The sequence below is a fragment of the Macrobrachium nipponense genome, chromosome 17 (assembly GCF_015104395.2).
Source record: "Macrobrachium nipponense isolate FS-2020 chromosome 17, ASM1510439v2, whole genome shotgun sequence".
Taxonomy (NCBI): Eukaryota; Metazoa; Arthropoda; class Malacostraca; order Decapoda; family Palaemonidae; genus Macrobrachium; species Macrobrachium nipponense.
In genome coordinates this window covers 56,912,044-56,937,043 of record NC_087210.1, presented here as the reverse complement: position 1 = coordinate 56,937,043, position 25,000 = coordinate 56,912,044, and the positions used below count along the sequence as shown (strand labels likewise).

At 37.0% G+C, this 25,000-nt stretch overlaps 1 protein-coding gene across 1 annotated transcript in view; it reads right to left on the bottom strand.

Moving 5' to 3' along the window:
- Positions 1-574: 574 nt before the first annotated feature.
- The window catches only part of LOC135196042 (brain-specific homeobox protein homolog), a 44,956-nt gene continuing 20,530 nt past the window's right edge, over positions 575-25,000 (bottom strand). The window contains exons 2-6 of the mRNA XM_064222514.1: positions 6,697-6,786; positions 5,384-5,579; positions 4,794-4,981; positions 4,045-4,258; positions 575-2,619 (exon numbers count right to left, since the gene is read on the bottom strand). Of these exons, the coding sequence (XP_064078584.1) occupies positions 2,477-2,619; positions 4,045-4,258; positions 4,794-4,981; positions 5,384-5,579; positions 6,697-6,786 (831 nt within the window). The 3' untranslated portion in view covers positions 575-2,476. The remainder of the gene's footprint in view (positions 2,620-4,044; positions 4,259-4,793; positions 4,982-5,383; positions 5,580-6,696; positions 6,787-25,000) is intronic.

Genomic DNA, 25,000 nt, shown 5'->3' with positions numbered 1-25,000 from the left:
TGTCCCTTCCTTAATGGGTTAGATTATGAGGACTAACGAGAATTCGGTCAGAAGAACATTTTAACGTTAAACACATGCATTAAGGAAAGGGCTTTCAATTGAAAACGACTTACTATCAAGAGACTAATTCGATGATTATGGAACTCTTCAGATATGGCTATTGACTTAAGTTTATTGACCACAGCCATAGAAAAAAGCCAATAAGAATAAAGTGAAGGCCATTGCAATAACTTTTTATATTTCTACACTCCGAATTCATGTCGTCTAAAAATCATCAGATACACTTGGCTTTTTTGTTATTTTACCTATTATAGGATAACACTGGCAAAGCATATCCAGATTCACGGATAAAGATGCTTAACCTAGTGATGTAAAAGGAAACGACTTTTGAGTTCAGAGGGTTTGAAAAGTATAGATAAACTATAACACGGCAAAAGAAATAGGAAACGTATAGCATGAATGTGCATGAGAAGAATTTTAACAAGAATAACTTTGAATGGAAGGACCCACTCATCTTCCCCGATCATTTTTGGATGTCTCAGTAAAACTCAAACTACAGTAATTGACTTTTTGTTTTTATTAATATCCGAAAAGATAACATAAATTATATACATTATTTACAAAACGATGCTTTGTTCAGGTGGGATGCTACTGAAAATCACAGGGAACTGACTAGTCTATAGTAGGATAACATTAAAAAACGTCTCATAACCTTTTTTTTTAGACAAGAGTTACATATTGTTTAAAGTTAGATGCTGTTTAGGAGAACTCTATATACAAAATAGCCAATACACGAGGCGGAGGGCAGTCTTATAAACTTCTATAAAAAGGATTCACTGCTCACGTTTTCCAAACATAGATCTATAACGAAACGAAACGGTTTTGGTGTCTCTACACAAAAGCTCTTCTTGAAGGAGAAGTTGTTTAAATGAAATAGACTGAGAGGTACTTTCTTATTCAGGTACGAGGAAAGCGTCGACCACTGACATGTGTAGAAGATGCAATGATGATGCACTGTAAACGATAATTGATTCTCAAAACTATGATAGAATAGTGTCACAAACTCAATCAAGACGATCATACGTTACAACGCCGAGGATCTTGCTTTATTACATGTTGATGAAATACCCGACTATGTGAAGATGGATGCTAAATGAATGCAGTCAGTTGATGTAATAGTAACATGCCTGGAAAACTCAAAACCCCAGAGAAAGTCGCTAAGCGAGTTCTAGAGCAAGTTGTTTGAATTTAAAAAAAAAATCTTCACCGTAACAGTTTTCAAAAGTTGACTGTATCATAAGAGAAGTGACATTTCTCACTTTTCTTTTCTTTGAAAAAGAAATTGATTATTGTTGGCACTTTTAATCTTCATTTTCTTCTTAGAAAATCTGGAAAAGATAATTCGTTTATGAAAATCGGCTTCATGTGGACCAGTGCAAGTCTCAACAGATGGTACTGTATACTAAGAAAAAGTACCACCAACTGGCCAACTGTATTGTCCGTCGTAAATCCATCTGAAACTATAGGCCCTACATTCTGTAACATTCTCATTCAATACGAATGTGCTATTAGTGTAGTCGTTCACCTGTGGTTTATAGATTTACTTTTAAATTGACGAAGTAACATATTAGGATAAATCTACGAAGTAACATATCAAGTGATATCATTATCACTTATTTCGGGCCTTTTTTAAAAATTCTAAATTAAAGCAAGACCCTCTATGAAATGTTGAATCAAAGTATTTTCATGACAGTGATAGATAGCTTTCGGAAGTAAGCGCATACTCGAATTTAGTATATCGTATGTAGGATGCAAATAATTTGGCGTAAGTACAACTGTTTTGACATTCAAAGCTGTGATATTATGAGTAATACCAAACATATTTCGGAATAAAAGAATAAGTGACAGATATGCCCTCAGAAGCATAAATACATATTATGACATAGACATATAATTCATACCTAGTACAAGTAGTGCACGCAACGGTTCAACCATGAACTCTTTCAACTTTTTCCTCGAATTTATGCGTACACGAAAATATATTATGTGATCAGTAGCTCTGAGTGTTGAAATTTTCGAAAGAAGCAACAAAGAGTAAATGTAATCTTCATAAGAAAAGGAGTCATTCACTGATCTCTGAGATCAGACATATACAGTTTGAAACGATGGAGCTTCATCTGAATATCCAGATTGAAAATACGGCTTTGAAATGAAGCAAGACATTTCCGTTTTTCTTTCCCATAGAATACCTTAATTACGGGAGACAGCATCGGCTGCGCAATAACACCTTAAGAATACACTGGTGACTAGAGATATGAAGGGTAGTAGTTATTTCTTGTCGATGCACTGAAGGCGGAACATGTTAAAAGGTCCGTTGTATTCACACAGAAGAGGCCTTCATGCCATCGTGGTCGAACTAGTAGATCCTCTAAGAGACGGGGTCGGAGGGCGGAGGGGTAGGGGGAGATGGGGGCTTCTAATGGGGAGGCTGTGAATGAGCGTGGGCGGCGTGGCCATGCCGCAGATCAGCGGGGACGCCCACGATGTCAATCTCGTCTTCATAATCGGAATGAGAGATGTCGCTGTCCCGGGCAGTGGTCGTGGTGCACGGAGATGCAACTGCCAAAGAGGAGAGGAAAGTGATGCTATTTTCGTCTAGAGAAGGTGGTTACTCACATCTCGTTGAGGGGTCTTTAAAACCTCCCGGAATTTTCTTCGAGTGTTTGACCAAAGAACATGAAGAAAAAAAGACAGATTATTTAAGTTATGTTTTTTTGAGCAAAGTAATATTTTGTCGAAGGCCAGTGATGTAACTGTCTTTTCTCCATCTTTTCCCTGTGAAAGAAAACCCAGTCGGATCAAAGCCAATATGTTGCTGGAATCCCAATGCAAAACTTTTTAAACAAAATTATTAACTAATTTGCTTCCTTAAGGAACACGCTAAAGGAAGGGTAATCAAAAGTGAATTTTCTTTAACGGAATTTTCTTTAACTTCAAGTGAAGAAACAGGAAGAGAAGCAAACTTGGGGACTACCTAATCAATGCACTAACTAATACCAATGGAGAACTTCCAAGTAAAGAATTTCAGCAGTAAATCTGACCTCGTGTGATTACTACAATAATAGCTACTGTATGCGAGTACGTCGCAATATATGTTAGGTGCTTTATACGCCTACATAGAAAACGGTTTTTCTCTGTTCGTTCCTTCCAACACTTCCAAATTGTTAAATTTTTTCACCTCTACTATCCTACTTCTTCAGTTCTCCCCAGACGACCAAAGAATCTCAAAACACTGATTTATGTTTTAACATTTACAGTTAGGATAGGTGGTGGGCAGTAGCTCAAAGCAATCCATTGACTTGGTAAACGGAAGCTGAGCGCTTTGGTACTCGGCCACGGTAACACTGTACCTGATTGCACCTTATGCGGGTGTGCATGTATGCAGTAATATTTGGGGAGGTAAATATAATCCTTTCGAATACTTTCAATCTTTGAGACGATTTTGAGATTTCATCAGCACGATGAAATATAAGCATTAGTTGATCGTCTAACAAACCAGTGAATAGAAAAAAAAAAAACTAAATAGAGAGCGGATGCGTAGGGCAGTGTTAAACCCCTATATGAGCACATACTTTTTGGGGAACAAAAACAGTTTTTTTTTTTTAAGGGGATCCAGACGACTTAATTTATAGAGGTAATTATTAATAAATGTTTAGCACAATCTTCGGTAAGAGTACTTCGAGGTGTCGATTTCTTAAGCTTGGAACATTTGATAAAAGGTGTCCCTTCTCCCCAAAAGTTACATTCGCATCTCAACCTTCAACCTGTCACCAGGCATACTTAGTAAACTTTTTGTAAAATTCCACAGAATTAGTTACATAAGGGTCCCAACAAAATGCAAACTGAGGAACAAAGAAACAGACTGCATCATAATCATAATCGCTTCGCCGGAGGTTAAAAGATAAATAAGGAAAAAATTCACCGAAGAGAAGGTAAATTAGGTAAATGAGCAATAAAGTAGGCACAAAGAACTGAGTATCATACCTCCTGTCATTGGTGAAGAAGGACACATGGATCGCGACAGTTGCTGTTGGCCATGAGCCTGCTGGGCCTGGCCTGCTAGGTGCGCTTCTCCCTCGCTTCCGCTACTGCTGCTGCTGCTACTGCTACTGCTGCTGCTACCTGGTGTTTTGTCCTCGCTGTGCTTGCGAAGCTGCTTTTTGTGCTTCATCCGGCGGTTCTGAAACCACGTCTTCACCTGTGGTCGGAAGAGAATGAATTTTTTTTTTTTTTTACTTTAGCTTGACACAACACTTGTCTTGTCAGAATATTGATCAACTCTGAGGAATTACGATAGGTTTGTTCCTTCTAGCCTTAGAGGCCCCTATGGTAGCATTATGGTTCCTGTTTGTTTTCAGGGTGTCTTGTGAGTTCTTTGAAAGGAAACTAGATTTTCAACAAACTTAACTTTGTCTCAGTTTATTTCCAGATTACTTATATAGCACGTTATTCTTTGACGTACCTGTATTTTAGTCTCTTTTCGATACCCTTGGCAACATTGTGTGTCAGGTCTACCTTTAGCAGTCTTGTGTCGCTGAGTCTCTCTTGAGCATCCTTGTGTCAGAAAATACCGTCTCTTTAGCACACCTACGCTTAGTGGTTTCTTTGAAGATAAATTATGGCACATGCATTATTTTGTTCTTACCTGCGTCCCATGGTCTCCCTTTGGCAAGCATATGCCTCATGGTCTCTCCTCAGCTTACCTTAGTTACACTATTCTCAAATTTGCTTACCTGTGTCTCTGAAAGATTGAGAGCTGTGGCAAGTTCGACTCTTTCGGGCGTGGAGAGATACCGCTGGGCAGCAAATCTTTTCTCCAGGCCCCCCAGTTGATGGTCGCTGAAGACTGTGCGGGCTTTGCGTCGTCGGCAGGCCTTGAGTGCACCTTCGCTCCCGCCAAAAAGACTTCCGAAACCGAGACCTAAGTGGTGGAGAGATTTCTTTATTAATAATTATTAGGAAAGTTTGTTAGGGCCGAAAGTGTATCTGGAAGCGTCATGAAAAGAAGCACGAGAAATTACTTTATAATGATTTAAATATTACTTTAGTATTAGATAACAATTTCGCACGAAATGTGAAAATTTCAGATTGGTTAGTCACTATACTATGTATTGATGACTTGATTGATCAATGACGCACCCTTACAAACGCTGCTTACATATCTAGATAACAGCTTGCATTCCGTGAGAACATCTTTATAGTAATCCCTAAAAGCAATAAAAAAAAAAAGTTTTCTTCTCAAAATGGTTAAATGCCAAAGTTCATTTTTTCAAGAAATCAATTAATGTCGAGATAATAGAAGAGAAGTTCAAGAAATCCTTACTAGCTCCAGGGAAGAGGAAATGTGCTTCTGGTTTATGCAGGTACGGGTGTGGGTGTAGGTAGGCCGCTGCTGCTGCGGCAGCCGCTGCCGCTGTGGATGGCAGAACGCCTGCGGCGGCTGCTGCTGCAGCTGCGTAGGATTCTGTAAAGGATGCCCTTACTATGGACGAGCTGACAGAGGTCAAGTCCCTTGAGGTCTGTAGGAGCAGAGAAACAGAGCATCAGTTAGCAAACATCCGAGGATTTTGGGCTCTTTTGTGTCCTATTGAACCCTTTGCAAGCTACAGATGAAAGTTGTTTGAAGAAAGCCTAACATCACAAAATTACTACTCTGACATTTACGAAGCAGCAATCGGCAACATTTATATGCATGAAATACCAATCCCGCTGTATTTCCCTGAAGTTCTCTCTCTCTCTCTCTCTCTCTCTCTCTCTCTCTCTCTCTCTCTCTCTCAAAGGACGATTTAAATGTTACCAAAGAAATAAGTATTTAAAGGTAGAAGTTATCAAATAAAAACGCAAACAAGATCATTAAGTATTTATCCGTAACTATAAGATTATAAATTAAGTTTGGCTTTTGTTTATAAAATGGAAGGTGAAAGACACCGATATTATCATAAAGTCAGATGAGGAAATGATAAAAGGCAAATGATTGTCGAACTACATTTTTATTTCTCAGATTGCTGTTCGATAAGCTCATTAACTAGGAAGATGTTAACGTACTTGAAAGGATAATAAAGGAAGATTACAAATACACCGTATTGTACTAATCTGAACTATAAGGTAGGCACAGTGCTTGAGGGAAATTCTTCCTTAAGTTTATGCTGTAATGTTTATTAATGCAGTATAGTTTATAATGTATTGCTTATTAATACAGTTGAAGTATCACTATTCAAACCTTATTTAATGGTCTGGATACACTGACGTGAAAACCATAGTGATTATTGGTGGTATAATAACAAGTATTATTCCATATATAAGTGGCAGCGTTTAAAATGTTGGTAAGGCGGTAATGATTTTGCTCCACCCAACTTATCTTCATCCATTTTTCGCTAATCTGCGCCTTCAAGATTATGAATTAAATCTGACATAAACGATGGCCGAGCGATGGAAGTTAATAAGAAAGCTGCTAATAAGAAGGAAATAAAGCCGAAATCTTTAAGTATACATGAGAAAACAGAAATTTCAGTTTGTAATTAAATCAACCGTAATTAAGTTCCCTCTACAACAGAAACTTGGTCGCGGTCACTTAACAGTAAGCGGTAATGCTCGTGTATCCAGACTGTATAAAATGCAGTTTTGAAGTCATCTCACCACGGGGTACAGGGGAGCGTTCAGCCTCATCCAGTGGCTATCTTCACCGACCAATCCTTCTTCGTTCCCGGAGTCATTTGTTCCAACTCTCTGAAGATGACAAGAAACGAGCATGCTCAGTACCACTATTGCAGAAAATTGTGTAGATCTTATTCTGTCTAATTTAGGCAGTGTAAATTAAAGAAGTACATCTGACATGGCTTTAATTAGATCCATTTAAGATAAAAACTTAGATCCTTACAATAATATGAAAACCGTTTTTTTTCGTCACAGAATATTGCACGAGAGAAATAAGCAGAACAAGTGTCTAAGAGAGTTAGATGATACGGGAAAAGCTTTGTATGCTCATCTAAATTTCCCTTTAATGCTAATAAAAAAAATCTCAGTGAAAGCGTTAAGGATTCTCAGTATACATGAATTGATTTTTAAATGCATAATTTTTATCTAAACAAGGCGTAATGCGACCTCCAGCTTACTCGGGATACGTGCAAGATTTTCTCTTCGCGCATAATTTGTAAACATTATATTTCTAACTTAACATGAAGTGGTCTTCGTAATTAATACTCATACTTAGAACTACTCATACTAACAACAAGGATCAAATAAAAAGGACACAAATTAAATATGTTCATTATACTCTCAGTTATAAGTGGAAACAAATAACAGAACAGAAACATAGCATAAATTCAGTACACCAATCAAATTAAAATGTGCTAAGATATAAATTCAGTACACCAAATAAATTAAAACATGCTAAGATCTATGGTCAAATAGAGCCTTGTTTCACCAACGAAAATTAAAATAAATACACTATATTTTATTAGAAATAATTTTTCGGTACCTACTGTTGAACATACACATTATGTTTTAATTTTCATTCTAATAAATAAATCATAAGCATCCTGTCCTAAAATTCCTGCATTTTTAACTCAACGTGAAAAACCTTTTTCAGGCCTTTTTAGGATTTTCCATAGCGGTTTCCTAACCCCTAACGCCCCCCCCCCCCCCCCTCCCTCGCTACGCAACAACAACAACCGCAAAGTAGTTTGTAGGCTTACTTCCCGAGTAAGCGAAAATTCTAATTCATTAGTTACACATACAGCGCTTTATTGTAACAGAACATGTATGCACTTACAGCCATAGTGAAACAATCACAGGAAAAGATAAATCAATTACTAAGAGGATGAGACCCAGCTCTGGAGAGCTTTCGTCCGTAGCATCATAAAATGGGTCTATAGCCGCGTTCCAGGAATACAGTAGCTCGTATTTGTTCAACCTGTATCTAGAGCAAACGTAAGGAATCCCTCATATACTATTTATATTGTCATCAATTGACTAGTCATTCCATTTAGTTTATAACACATGCTTTATTCACTCATATATTTGTCTAATTTATGTTATAAAGGCCTTTTCTTCTGCAGAACGTTAGGCCGTCGACTACTGTGAAAAATAAAGCTGAAATCCAAATCACAGGTACCATGAGTTAGCGTCCTTCGGCCTCTAGCTGCAACTACTTTCACTTCTTTTACTGTACCTCCGTTCATATTCTCTTTCTTCCATCTTACTGCCCACCCTCTCCTAACAATTGTTTCATAGTGCAACTGCGAGGTTTTCCTCCTGTAAAACCTTTCAAACCTTTTACTGTCTATTTCCGTTTCAGCGCTGAATGGCCTTAGTTTCCACAGTGCTGGCATAATGCCAAAAATCTATATAAATATAAATAACTAGTGTTTGATAATTATTAATTATTAAACACATTCATGTTAGCCTTCTGAATTATGAGGAGGACATCTTCGGTTCCTTCAGAACGGAAGCCAGACTAAACCTCTTATGCTTTCAGAATTTTAGATTTCAAGAGGTCAGATTTTGCTATACTTAAAAGGTAATAGGTTTTAAGTTGCCAGTACTGGAGTGGTCTTTGCAGTATACTATATGTTATCTACACTTTTTATAAGTTCCATCTATACTCAGACAACGGATAAAAACAACATATTTTGTTTTTAGCCAAAGCAGTCGCCTTCAGTCCGAATGTTCCCAATTATTGCAAGTAAATCGGTTTTTTAAGTATCCTGTACTGGAGGTAATGCCGTAAGTTAACTGATTTGAAATCACAAGAGATTGTTCGGAACGCCTCGAGCACCATAATATAAACTCGACTGCAGATCTATTTACATCTATGTATAAGACGTTATGATTTCGAGGAAGAAAAACTGGTCAATTTACGTCCCATTTGGAGATTTATTCCGTCTGCAACAACTCCCGACGTGTTTTCATGCATTAGAGATCTATTAAGGAGACACCATGTTCAGAGATATTCGTTAGAGGTCTTGCTGCTTATTCGATTACAAGGTTTCCTAATAAAGATCAAGACAGATTCCTCGTTACAATTAACATGTTGCTCTGTCTCTAATGCCTCCTAAGCTCAGCGATACCAGTTAACTTTAAAAGTAACTAAATGAAAATAATCAACCTTAAGGGATGCCATTCTGAACAAGTTTGGTTTTGATTTCCTAATGACCATTTAAAGAATTCTTTTGTTAAACGCTTATGCTTAGCACAGGCAATTAGAAGAATTCTTTCGTTGTGTTATGCCCGGCTTTCCGTTGCAGTTATTGCAGTGACGTTATGCTCCACTCAGCAAGTCCTTAATTCGTCACAATGACTCTCATTACGTTGCAATGAGACAAAGCCGATTAATTACAAGGGGTCAAGGCAATTACGATGAGGATTTATCTGTCATCAGTGCATGCAGGCTCACGTGCATTCTGCCGACGACGATGGCCTAATGATATCGGCGAATTTTTGTTTTTATCACTTTTAAAGCTTGGTTTTGTTTTTTCTTATTAAAACGACTTGAACTGTAGTTGTTCATCGTGATACTATTCCTTATGTTTTCCACAGATTTGTATCATTTTTATTTGCTAATTCTTTGCATTTCAATGCCCGGACATTCCTGATTTGTTTTCGCAAGAGGGAATTCGTGTTATACCTCTGAGTGATTTCCCTTTATTCCTCCTTCCTCCCACATTTCCCTTAACTTTTCCAACATATTCAACACCGTTATCCCCGTCGTCACCACCACCACCACCATTGCTGGTCCTGGGGCTCGATCTTCAACACCGCCTCATTCTTTTCCTTCCTCTCTGTCTCCCCCGGAACCTGACCTCGGGACATAGGCCCTTCATGTGCTAAGCAGGAGGCAGAGCGCGTGTGTGATCATCGGAAGTCTCACATAATGACGGAGTCTAAGAGTAAACATCGGCCTGCGTCAATTAGGCAAAGATTAGAGCGGGTAATTAGAGCTGGCTCGTACGACCGACAACCGTGGGACAACCCTCTGGGTGAAGCTGCTGGGTTGAAAGGCGCCTTTTTATTTTCTCTCTCTCTCTCTCTCTCTCTCTCTCTCTCTCTCTCTCTTTTATTTTTATTTTTATTTATTTATTTTTTTGTCGTTTCGTGACGCGTTTTAGCTCAACATTGAGCTATTTCGTTTTCTTATGAAAGGTGATAGGGAACTGCAAAAATCGTAGCAATTTAATACAGTGTTCTGTCGAACGATGCATCCTTAATATGCTTGTCTGATGAAAGGATCTTGTAATACTGGGATTTACAAACTAGTTTGGTAAAGTCTCTCTCTCTCTCTCTCTCTCTCTCTCTCTCTCTCTCTCTCTCTCTCTCTCTCTCTCTCTATATATATATATATATATATATATATATATATATATATATATATATATACATATGTTATTATGCTGTACTTTTTAAGAAAATCGCATTTTGCAAAAGTAGAACATGTCAAGTGGAAAAGACGATAAAGATCTGTAAATAAGCATGTTCCTCTCTCTCTCTCTCTCTCTCTCTCTCTCTCTCTCTCTCTCTCTCTCTCTCTCTCTCTCTCTCTCTCTCTCTGTGAAATACGAGACGGAATCAATAAGCTTTTGCGCCCCGGCTTTTGTGTCCCGGAGTCAGAGTCCAACAGTTAATTGACAGATAACGATTAACTGTTATGCCTCTTTTAGCCTTCGCGGGCGTAGCTCTAAAGGCGCTTCCCCAACGCCCTTCCCAAAATCTCCCTTCCCCCCTCCCCAGGAACCCTCAGTATCAAGGATTCTCTGTCGTGGAACATGCAATATCTAATCTTGCTTGATTTTCTGCCATTTTGATTACCATCGCATAGCCAATTATTGTATGAGGTCCTGCAATATCCCTCACCTTAGGTATAATCCAAGTCTTTCAAACAGATGAAAAAGACATATGCGGAAAGATCCTCAACGTCATACCTTTAAAAGGCAGATTACCCTCCGTCTCACACTACAATTTTACCCAAAATAACGCGAACGTATATTTTCTTCGGCCCTCCGCAACTTTTCCCGCCTACACCAAAATCTATTCTGCACAAGGAACCAGCCAAGGTAGAGGTGTGTGAAGTTGCTTATTAGACATTACTGAACAGAGATCAAGTTTATAACATTTCGGCCGTAATTTTGACCATTTATTTTTGTAATTTATAACTCACATGTACCTTTAATTGTAATATCAATTGACTTCGTTCATTTTCCTCAATTTCACTATGAAAGACGCATAACTTCTGCAGCAAGACAAATTGAAAAGCTGAAAATATTGTATCAAGATATAGATACACGACAAGCAATGATATATAGACAGAGAAACAGAGGCATGATATATACGTACGCTTTTGTCAACTCCGATGCCTTATTGCAAAATCTGTTACATAAAAATATGTTGTCTCATTTTTCAACAGGTTTGGAATTATCACATTAGCTGCTGATTTCATTTTTAACCGTCTCCACCGATCGCTGTCTCGTTTCGGTTTTTGTTCATCAGATCTTCCTCAATAAATCTTTTTTTTTTTATGCATATCCAGTATATCGCACGTCACCATAAATGTCACTATTTTTCCTGGTCACTTATTAATATATCCCTTTCCCAGTTTACAAAATATTTAGTTCATGTTCTAAGTTAGTGCAAGTATCATTCGATGCCATATGCCAAGAACATTCTCTGTTATCATACTGATCAGAAACACAGGTAGCAATTATTTCTCTTCAAGGTAGATATCATAAGTCTATACATTTGTTCTTCGCCAAGTGCTTATATAATCCTTTATGCAACCGAGGTTCCGTATCACTCGATCGCGGCAAAATAGAAAAATAACTTACATCAGCACAATACTTTTATGATGATATTTAAAAGTCAGTGCACTAATAGAATGAAAATTCATAATCAGTAGTCTTCATTATCAAGTATTGATTATTAAGAAAACATACAAAAATTATTAGTATTACACTTCATAATAGCGGTATCGCCTTTGTACCGCTCTCTTATTCATTGTTATATTAGAATCTATGTCCTTTAATTCATCGTCCTCTTCGCACGGGAAATTCACGTCCACAGGTCCAATTATCATCCTTTAATTGTTTATCGTCATCATTACGTCACAACAGATTAAAATCCCTTTGTCATCCTTCTCTTATTCAAATTTCTTTTGTGGTTCTCCAGCGATTTCTATCTCCCCCATGCCCCACTGCCCTCATCATACCCTCTCACCCCATCACTCCACCATACCATCTCCTCCATACCACCTCCCAGGCTCTGCCGTCTATAGTACACCAAGGAGGGTATTCACTCCTCCATCTCTGGCCTCTCCCGTCCCCTCCCCTCCCCTCTCTGTTCCCCTCTTTTCCAGAGGGAAGATCAGGTTACTCTGGGAATCAGGAGACTCTTCAGCAAGAATCACCGGCAACACCACCCTACCGCCCCGGGGACCCTTACACCCCGACACCCGAGACCCCCATCCCCACCCCGATCCCACCACCGCCAATTTGTACCTTCACCTCCCGTTTTCCCAGGACTAAAGTTCTTAGGGAAAGTTTTGCAATACTGCAAATGATCAAAATGTCTGACTTTTGGTTTACTCGTGGATAATGTTACGAAACCTGTTGGTTTCGTACAAACTTATTTTAACGCTCTACAATAATCTAAAATTTCTTCCGATATCTTTTTGTACGAACTTAGCGTGCAAAAAACTACTGATTACTTGGCCTGTGAAATACTTGCTCTTGATCAAGGTCAATATTTAGATTTCATTAAAATCGGGAATTTATGGCTTTCGAATTAGAGAGCCTTTTGAAGCCTATGTGAGGCTTTTAAAAGTTCTCTTAAAAAAGTATTAGTGGTATAATTTTCAGAATAATGGAAATTGATCATTGCCTGATTCGCGAACAGTTTTAATATTGTGGTCATTTCGTAATGCATCATTCCAGCTTTTAATACCGCAGTCAGTTTTTGAATAAGATACTATTCTCTTTAATGATAAAAGATTTGAGTCTGAGGCTGATTTCTGAAATGTTTTCATGCTTATAATGAACATTAGGTTAACTTGTAATAGAATTTTATGACGAGTGCGACCATTATTAAATGGTTTGTGGGGTGTGTTTTCTTCACTCAACCTTTGATAAAGAGCCAGCCTCCGGTCTACAGTTCGTTAAAGTAACTGTCTTGTGAGTTGCACAGTTTTTCTTCGTTATATTCAATATATATGGGTAGAAACTATTATTTGGACATCTATAGGATACAGTCTTTTTATGTTTGTGTCAAAAGATTTAAGGTCTTTTAATCTTAGACTTTAGGGTATGGCAGAAGACTATCTCTCTCAGAATTAGAATAATACAAAATCTTTCGTCGTCATAATTTGTAACCTTAAAATTGAAGAACCAAGTTTTCGCCAGCAGCCTGATGGCTTCCATGGTTATCTTTAAGAAAAGAAGTCAGTTTGGACTGAAATAAAAGGTAAAGGGAACTTCATGGAAAATTAGAACCAGGAATCACTTTCTGACAGAGACTTAATGGGTTTCATAACATGTTCTTAGACTTGAGACAAGGTTCCGGTTTCACGCAGAAAGGAATCACTCTTTTGTCCTCAAACTTAAGACAATATAGCTTTCTCACGCTAATCTTTCCGAAGATGTTCTCTTACTCGAGGAGTAAGCCTATAAACTACTTTGCTATTGTCGTTATTATTGTCGTTTTTGGTCTTGTTAGGGGCTTGAAAATTCCTTTGTGAAAGCCTAAAAAGCTTTTGAAAAAGGTGTTTTGCATTGAGTTAGGGATACAGGAATTTTAGGATAGGATATTTATGATTATTTATTAGCATGAAAATGTAAAAAATAAACAATATACATGTTGAACAGTACAGAATAATTATTTATAATAAAATATAACGTATTTAATTTTCGTTGTTGAAACGACGCTGTATCTGACCGTAGACTTTAGCACGCGCCTTTAATAGCTGTTTTTGCCTTGCTTTACTTTCCCCGAAGACGAGATCATAATACCTAACTATTCAAAAGATATTTCTGATGTATTCTACATTAATTAAATAATAATATTCAGTATTACAATACTGAATGACAAACATTTTTTTTTGGTGTCTTATGGTCAAAATTGCGTATATAAAAATTGGCTTCACATGGATAGCGTGGGCGAATAAGGGTCTATTCCCGAGGTCTTCAAAGCTTACATGACTTACTTCAAAGGAGATGAGGTGGTCTTTCCTTTGTACTATTTGAATTGGAGGTGACTCATTGAATACCATAACCTTTAGTTTGTTGAAATCGTTCCTCTTAAATTAGTTGCATTATGAACGCTGCCGTTCAATTCTTCCATGATATCTTCACATCAGGAGTCATATATTTTATGGTAGGACAGAGTAAAGGTGATGTAGTAGCGGAAACTGTGAAAAGTCACTACAATACACACACACACATATATACACATACATACATACATACATATATATATATTATATATATATTATATATATATATATATATATATATATATTATATATATCTATATATATATATATCTATATATATACTATATATATATATATATATATATATATATATATATATATATACATATATAACGACTGTGTGTGTGTGTGAGAGAGAGAGAGAGAGAGAGAGAGAGAGAGAGAGAGAGAGAAATAATTTTGAAAAGCAGGAGCCTGTTACACAATCATGCAAGACAAAATTAAATTAATAAGTAAAGAGTAGATAATATATATGAATGTTAAACAACTTTTATTTTAATTATATTTCGTAACGTTTCCGGGCTGCATGGGCTCTGCTTTCTTTATTTGTATACTTGAAATACAACGTGATTTTCACAAGTTCCCGCACCGACTGCGATGCTTTAAGGGTTAAATGAAGCATTAAAGTGGCAACTATGGTAAGTATCACCTTGGAGTAGATCTAGCTGCCTGATTGAAAATATCGTAGATACTAGATGAATGCTGGATCCCTTTTTTAAACCATCATTGTGATGAATGCGCGGAGACAGACGAAATGCTGTATAATGATAATTATACATATAAGTAGTATGTGTGCGCAGAAAACGACAAACTTTTAGTTGAGCAGACGTTCCACGCTGGAGGGAAAAGACGTTGTTCCATCAGGCCAACGAACACCAACAAAAGTTTTGAAACGTTTATAAAAAGGGAATAAGAGCATCGACCTATTCTCACGATGGGTATCCCAGAAGGTTAGAATACTGAAGGAGGGGGTGGGGGTGGGATCAGTTTGGGGGAAAGACGAGAAAGAGGGTGTGGGGGCGGGGGAGGTGTGGTAGTGGGAAAGTGGATGTGAGTGGGAGGGTTGTCGGAGATAATAGCAGACACACTCCAAAGAGCCCCGTCAGAGCGGCTCCCTCATCTAACCTGACGTAGGGGAATTATCCTACTCTGAATTGGCTAATATTGTTGAATGGACAAAATCTCTCTCCATAATTGACCCCTTTCACGATTCCATTTTCTCGTCTTACATTCCCCTCACACCCCCTCATTCTGTTAGGATTTTTTTCCCCCTTTTTTAGCCTTGTTCCGGTCTGATATTTTCGCCGGTTCTTTATACGTGACTTCGAGTGCTCAATTGACAATTGCAAATAGTCGTATAACCTTGAGAAAGAAAATAAAACATCCGGTTTTTTATACTCGAATTTACATTGATTTCAGTGACGTTCTTCCTGGGTCTTCCATAAAAACCCTAAAATTGTCTCACGCCTTTCTTCTTCTTCTTCTTCTTCTTCTTCTTCCACATGAGACCTCTGCTCCCCTCGTACCTCCCCTCCCTTTCCGGATCATTCTTTCAGCCGTAAATGTGACTTTTGCATAGCATCTGTCCTCGCTTCGCTCATTGGCTCTTCAAACAGCCATTGTTCGCTCATTACGCGGATCCCGAGCCTCCAGTATTGTGCGACGCAGCGTTTGATAAGTCACGCTAATGTAACCTTTTATCTTTGGTGGGTAAAGGATGGAGGATTAGCTTCCGAAAGTGTTGTCACTCGGGGAAACAGTTTAGCCAAGAAGAGACTTACGCCATCTGTGCTGTCTGTATCATCTCATTCTGTTTTTCGCCTTTCAAGTTTTATTATTCTTTTTCTATCTCTTCCTATATTAGTTTTCTATAAAAGAAAACTATTGAGATGGCTTTGTCTGTCCGCCCTCAGACCTTAAAAATACCAAATTGCAGTCCTCTAGTCTTAGTAGTTTTTGTCTTTTCTTAAGGTTAATGTTAGACATGATCGTACATCTGGAAGCGCTACATGACAGGCCGCTACCGGGCCTGGCTAAAAGTTTCATGATCCGCGGCTCATACAGCATTATACGCTTTACGGAAGAAACTTCGGCCTACTTTTTACTTGTTTTTTTACTTATAGTTCACAGTTTGAATCTGTTGAGTCTGTTTGTGCAAACACTTTATTCCCATTTTCCCGTTACTATTCTGTTATTATTCTATCTCTCGTATCATATCTATACTCAGTTCATTGTTTGCCCTTTTTGCAATGCATACTTATTCGATCCTAACCTGACACGAACGTTATTTTCTTTAAGCAAATCATTTACAGTGATTTTGTTTTCAGCACAATGCATGACTGCCTTTTATAAGAACATTGTTGTTCTAAAGAAGAACGATATTATAAGTGGTTAAAATTTGATTAACATCATTGTTGTTCAGGTCAATAGGAATTTTCGTATGAATGCATTTTGCTCTGCACCATTTTCCTTAAATTAATGAAAACATTGTAAAGTTAACATACTTTGTATAATGACATTTCTTTCAAGAATTTTTCCTCTTCGCCTCCCGTAAAATGAACCTTTATTGTTGAGCAAAAAAGCTTGTCATCGTTAGTAATCATTTTCCCAAGAATAACTAACAGAAGAAATTGAAACTTTTTACCTAACGGCGATTGAGAGGTCTGCCCAGCGCGCTATAAGAGATACATGATAACTTTCTTTGCGTTTTGTGTCAAATGTCTTGCTCTCTCTCTCTCTCTCTCTCTCTCTCTCTCGTCTCTTCTCCTCTCTCTCTCTCTCTCTCTCTCTCTCTCAAAAGTTCTAGGTATAATGTTGCTACTGACATACTCTAACAGACAAAGAGGCTGACAGACGGACGGACAGACAGACAAACAGAAAGACAGTCTTTACCCGTCTATAACCAGATTAACCTGTTGTGACTCATAAGTGCCACGATTGGACATGAGAAAAACAGACATTATCGTACAGATAAACTTGTAACTTCCCGTCCGTTCTCTCCCCTCTCCCCGTCCCTCCCCCTATTAGGGAAGGGGGTGAGTGGGGGGAGGCCCTCGTATGACGGCCGCCTGCGTTAAATCTAATTTTGCGTCTAGCCTATACAAAAATTGCGTTAGGACTTAATTGAGTCTAACAACATATGGGAGAGTGTGTTGGCGGTAGTAAAATAAAAAAGAAGAAAAAAAAAAAAAAAAAAAAAAGGGAAGATGGATGCTGTGATGATACAACCTCGGACCGGCTCTTTTGTGTTATTTGCAGAGATGTAAATGGCCAATTAACCAAATCTCTCTCTCTCTCTCTCTCTCGCTCTCTCTCTCTCTCTCTCTATATATATATATATATATATATATATATATATATATATATATATATATATATATACACACACACACGTTATGCAGAGTGTTGAAGTTAATTGAAATAATAATTTATATATGCAATGAACGTTAGTAATTCATTTTCGTATAAATTGATCTTTTCTGGGTTTTTTTCCATATTTATTGTAATCTTTTAAAGAAAAATTGAACCATGAATAACATTACTGCCAGAAAAGGGCCCTTTCATCCCCGAATGTAGTTGGCGAAAATTTACCTTTTAATGTATTATAAATTGGCTAAATTACTCAACACTAATGTTTTATTCCTAAGATGGTCAAGTTACTATAGAATGATTTAAGTTTGTTACGGAATACAAATAACGCTAACAACATAGACAGTGAAATATGCGTAAAATAGTCCAGATTTGACGTTGAATAAAAAATCATATGAAAATGAAACCTGTGAGTTATTCCATCAATAATGAAATCAACGTAGTAAAAGATTGGTCGAAATCTGCTACTTCTTCCTGGTTTACTCATTTCAGCCAAGTTGTTGAGGAAATATAATCGCTCTCGAGAAAACCGTTTCACAGAAGTCATTCAATATTTAGCAGCAAACTTTCATTACGATGAAGTTGATGTGCATGAAGTAAGGCGACATTCATAGTAATGAAACCATCAAGATAAGCAAGCAGGTGCAAAGATACCATTGAAGATGGCGTTGTCTTTTACAAAGTATGGACGCATAAGTCTTCCGTATGTCCACACGAAGGAATTTATCCTGAACTGAATGTAACTTTATTAAGTGAGTTTGTATGACCTAATGCGACACAGAGATATTGAATTAATTGATGTTCATATTCCTGTAACTGGATTAAGTGTTTTTTTTTTGTGCGGATTTGAACTGAAACACACTGATGAGCTGGTTCTATATCTAAAGATGGTTGCTTTAAGCTGAAGATAAACAGTATTTACGAGTATATCTTTAATCATACTTTGAGAAAATTATTATTTGGTTCTCAAAGAAAAATATATTTTCATTTTAAGAATGTGCTGTCAAAAGGAGCTATGATTTTTTTTTTTATTAAATATAATCATGAACAGTAATACAATAATATTTGTTATACGACTCAGGGGTTTGTGAATAGAAGCCTGGCAATTGTAATTACTCTAAAAACTTTGAAGTAACCGAAGCAGCGTTAGAAAAAAATCAAGCCCGTTCATGGCGATTAAACCGAATTTCCTTCTACGATGTTTTTAAATTGATTCGACATTGTGTTACGGGCTCAGGTTGCGGAAAAGATATAGATGTTATGTGTTATGATATGGTCATATATAAGTCTTAACTTGAGTTCTCTTCATTATTAGTTTTCTCCGTAGCTCTCCCGCAGTAAGAGATCTGTATTGCTATACGGACCAGATTCTTGGATGCTACAATAAGAAAGCAAGTACATAGAGTAAGCAGGTTCTTGTGGCCAATATGAGAGTTGGAAGACCCAGATCTATTTGGATTAGGACCATGAAAAGGTAGGCCGGAGGTAAGCGGAGATTGTGGATGATAAAGCCCAAGAAAGAGGTCCCTTAAGTCACGCGGTGGTGACGTGTGTGTGTGTGTATATATATATATATATATATATATATATATATAATATATATATATATATGTATATAAATATAATAATAATATATATATATATATATATATATATATATATATATATATATAATATATATATATATATATATATATATATATATATATATATATATATATATATATATATATAAATATATATAAAATCATCATCGCCGCGTGACACAAAAGATATATATATATATACATATATATATATGTATGTATGTATATATATATGTAGTATGTATGCGTGCGCGTGTGGGCGTATACATCTGTCTGAATGTACCTATGCATTTGTGAGGTATATTATAATGAATACAAGTACAGTACATCTCTGTTTATTTTATTTTCAGGTCTAGAAGGCAGACAACAGTCCTCCTGCTGAAGAATTACATAGTTGTTCATGTGAGTATTATTTGTGTATCGTTATTCGTATACAGCACATTTTTAAACTAGGTTAAGCGGCGGTATAAATAGGCGAAGTGAATCTGAAACAGACACGTGACTGGAAGATCACCTGTTAGTTTAAACAGTGTTTTACCTGTGACTAGAAGAGCGATTGGTGCTAGCGTGGATGAGGCTTTCCAGATGCGGAATATTGGACATAGCTAATTAAGTCTGTAAACTTTAAGCGCTTACATTCCACGAATCGTATTGCAAACTGAAGACGAAAACTTCGAACAGCAACGAGGGAAAGAATTGTCTCACCCGATAAATGATGGTCGTCGTTCTTTTATATTTCGATTTTCATTTGACGACTCGATGGCCTGATGTTGGGCTTCGCCATCGATCTTAAAGTGTTTAGTTTTTATGTTACCTCGAAGATCGGGAGGATTGTGAGTTATCTGTGTGAACATGAACGGTTAAAGAGGTATGGATTTTCCCCAGTACTGTTCGTCAGTGCAAGAGTAAATTTGGCTCTATGAGTACTTACTTGTTTCTCCGAATAATCCCACTGTTGAGGAAAATGTCTTTTCCCAGAAAATAAACCCAACGTTTACAAACGCATACTATTCCCATGTACAAGAACCGGTTGTCTATACATCTACATACGCATAAATCTATGTTCGTTTTTACGCAGAGTTCCCCTCAGTAGTATTTTCCCTTCCGAGTGAACGAGAGGACGTCTCCCCTTTCTTTCCCTTTGCGTTTCCCTCTTTCTCACTCCTTCTCCTCTCCCCTCAGCCGCGCTCTGCCAGTTTGCCCTAAACAGCCTTTAACCTCTAATTATGACAAACCAAGACAAAGCTCCATCAACTCTCGACTGTCTGTCCGCCTGTCTTTTAGAGGCCTCCGTTGTCTAAAGGGCTTTTAGGAGGACTATTAATGTCTTTGTTGCCTTTGTTTTCCTCGTCTCGGCCGCTGAGAAAATGTCTTGGCTGTCACTTCGCTCCTTGGAATCTTCGACTGACTTTTTTTGAGTCTGATTCGGTCTTTCTCACGCTCTGAAGTTGGACTTCGATAGGTAGAGGATGAAAATATGGTATTGCTTTTGTTTAAGGGTACTAACTAAACTTATGTGTTGGTCACTAATTTCCTTCTAAACAATGAACTACTTTTCCTTTGCGTTCACATCTTCGCCATATATGTTTAGCGGGTTTTATCACTGAGTCTATTCATCATGGATGTCATCATAAGACGATCTGTAAATCATTTCTCTTTCTCAATAAGAAAAGAAATCGAAGTGCGCCACCAACAGAATGTCAAACGTGAGGAATGTCCACATGTAGGACTAGCACACATTTTATTTGATTTTTCTTGGTATATTGAAGGCACGCGTGGGAACCACTATTGCAATGTAAGGGTTATTTCAACCCTATTTACATCTACAATCTGGTATTTATGTGAATGGAATCGAAGGAGCTAACACCAAGTTATGAGTTTTTTAAACATAAACGCATCAGTTATGGTAAATATATAAACCAAACAGTACTGCTTCACTTCCTATCAGTACATAAATGTCTCTTCAACTAATTTGTGTCTGCATCAGAACACTTTTTTTCTTAAAAAGATTGGAACATTGAAGATGAAACCAATTTCTCCGCAAGTTTTTAATCTAACTTAATCATCAAATTCAGGCCCGTGAAAGCTCATCCATAACAGCAGCTTATCCTGAACCCGATTCTGATGTTTAATTAAAAAGTGAAATTTTAATTCCTTATCCGAAGTTGAGTTCAATTTCTACACGAAGAAAACGAGCCTATGCTGTAAGATTACGGAATTTTGGTTTGCAAGAAACACGCCCAACATGTTCCCTTGCCTAAAATCGAACTCTGGTCTCTCAATGGTGAGGAGTAGACGTTAACCACTGCCGAAGAGAGAGAGAGAGAGAGAGAGAGAGAGAGAGAGAGAGAGAGAGAGAGAGAGAGAGAGAGAGAGAGTTCTAAAAAATTAACTGCCACCTGGGTTCATATGGGTATATCATCGGTAAATATCCGCAAGATTAAGCGCCGAGCGTAGAAAAATTGTGTATTCTGTGAATGGAACAGCAATTATGGAATAGGACTGAGAGGAAATACTAATATTCCTGAAAAGGATACTAACTTTAATGAAACAAAAAAACTAAAATTATCTGAAATAAAAAAAAGTTAGATTTAATAAAAGATTTTTCCAATAGATTGTAAATTTTATCAAGTCCGGGTACAGACGTAAACACACACACACACAACATGATATGGATATATGTACTAGTTTATATATGATATATATGATATTTATATATTATATAGATATAATATATATATATATATATATATATATCTAATCATATATACATACACACACACACACACATATATATATAATATATATAATATATATATATATATATATATATATATAGATATATAGATATATAGATATATAGATATATATATGTATACACACACACACAAAATGCTCACGTTCGTCCTCATATTTAACAACATTTAACATCTTGTTATAATTTGCACAGACTATTTTTACACGACACACTGGTTGGCAAAGACGTTTGATGATTCAATTGCGCGTAACATGGGATCAAATTATCTACTTTATCAAACTTAAAGTTCCTTTTTTCCATTGCCCTGGCAACTTGAAAACAAAATGAAATGATGAGACTGTCGATGAAAGCACTGAAGCGTATCAGGTTTAAAGTCCTGAATATTTCAGCAATGGAATGGCACACAAATTAAAAGTCTTTTGTCTTAATTTTCTTTTACTGCAAACGACAAGCAGTAACTACCACCAATACTCAGCGAATAGTGTCACTACCTTATTAGCGCATATATTATATACTTTTGACTTCTTCAACTATGGCGTATTTAGAAAGTATACGATTGATTGCTTATTATTTTGATTCATGGAAGGTCAATAAAAAATAATGATTTTTCAGTGGCTGAAATAAAGGGTCACAGAAACGAGTCTACACAGACTCTCTCTCTCTCTCTCTCTCTCTCTCTCTCTCTCTCTCTCTCTCGGTAATGAAAATAGTCAGGTGATTACAGTGATCCTTTTCCACGATAATTTTTCTTTATCACGTTTGTTGTCTCTTTCTTTATGCTTTTGCTCTTGTGGGTTACTTTCTTCTCGTGCTGAAATCTCATCTTCCAGAGAAAGGCATTATGTCATTTTTGTCTGTGTATACACCGGCTGAATGCCTTTGATAAACAACTGATGGCCAGTTTCGGAAATTATAAACAGTTGGTTTCTAAACTTTTTAATGAATTATTGTTCTTTAAGTTTCCTTTTGGAATTACGAAAACATGTTGAAAGAGAGCACTCTAGTTTCTATGGTGATGAAGACGGCTGCATAAAATTGTGTTAATGTACAAAACACATCTGGGACAGAGGGACGAATAATCTTAACCAGGCAAGAAAATGTGTGTAAGAAGATGGTCATCCGCTCTTTCTGCGGGAAGTGGTGTTGTTCTTCGTTACCAAGAATGACAGCTGGTTAGGGATATTGAACATTCCGAGTGACATTTTCTTAGGGGGGCCTCCAGCTACTATTGCATCATTCTTCTTAATAAACCCGTGACTAATTGCGATCCCTCCACGTTAGTTCTCAAAGATGGTGTGGCCATAAAATCTCGATATTTCCGTCTTTCTGAACTCCATTACTATTTGAAAGTCGTCGACCTCAGTCTTACTCCTTGTTTGACAAATACTACGGCGTTCCCGTAATTCAACTCTGTATAATGAAGGTTTGAAGAGAATCGACGAGTTCTCTTGTTCCTCTTCATACCCGGCATCCATCTGCTCTATCAGCCAAATGCTACACATGATCATTCAGGTATCAGTGCTAAAATAATGAAAATAAATAAAGTATATTAGGAGCTATGATAACTTCTAAGAATGAACAAATGAATGAGAGATTCTTTACTCATCCTAGACGGTCATGTCACACCCACAAAGCCACCTCTTTCACACATACATACCTTTTCAACAGATGTCAGCAACCGCACTTCTCTTTTATGACGCTGGCATACTTGAACAACCCCTTCATGCACACATTTCAGATTCACGTTCACACAACTTTTCAGTCTTAGCTCCAGATATTTTTTATGTCATCTGGAATTTCAACCACAAAAAAAAAAGTTTCATTGCTCTTTAATTATCATCCGAACGAAAAGGTGAATTCACATCACTTATCGCAACTCATTCCCTTCAAGTACTTTGTCAGCCATTTTCTTTCCATGTCCATGTGTCCTATTTTATTGGCCTCGTTTTCCTTCCAAATTATTGCATAATGGTTGGTAGTAAATTCTCGACTGACATATCTTCGTCCTCTCTTTAACTTTTATTCATCTTACTGTCATCTTCACCTCTACGCTTATTGTACATATGCAGTGTTATGTATGTATATATGTATGTATGTATGTATGTATACATATACATAATATATATATGTATATATATATATATATATATATATATATATATATATATATGAAGATAGAAGCCACGAAGGAAAGTGAAACAATGGAGTAGCTACAAGATCTTTCGACTCAATGTCCTTTACTTAGCAGACTCTGCTAAGTAAAGGACGTTGAGTCGAAAAATCTTGCAGCTACTCTATTGTTCCACTTTCCTTCGTGGCTTCTATCTTCACTTATATATTCATCACGTTCCAAACTTTCGTGATTCAGTTATACATACATACATACATACATACATATATAGATATATATATATATATATATGATATGTATGTATATGTGTATATATAATTTTATATATTTATATGTTGAACGAACAGGAAACTAGCTAAACTTAATACAGTCAACGGTGCGTACATTTTATTCTATACTGCTCGTGCTTTAAAGTATTATGGCTTAATACTTTGTTGTTGCTAATTATGATTTATTTGACTGCTAGCGACTACTGTGTATTGCTCTTAAAAACAAAATATGCTATGGATCCTCTTTGGTTTTACCTTATATTATTTATATTTCTCTCCTACATTTCGTGGTAGAATGCGCTTATAATTCCGTGTTCCTTCGAGTTTTGTCTCAGATTCCCTCACATTTGGGTCTTTGCCACCAGTAACAAGTACGAAATTGAGTGCTGCTTCTCTCTCTCTCTCTCTCTCTCTCTCTCTCTCTCTCTCTCTCTCTCTCTCTTTTCTTACCGTACGCTTCGGTGACTGCTTAAACTTGGGTGAATTATATCTGACAAGACGATATATTCCTCTCTTGATTTTTGGAAAAAGTTTTGAGATTTTTCCAGTTTAAATCCCTCCCATATATATATA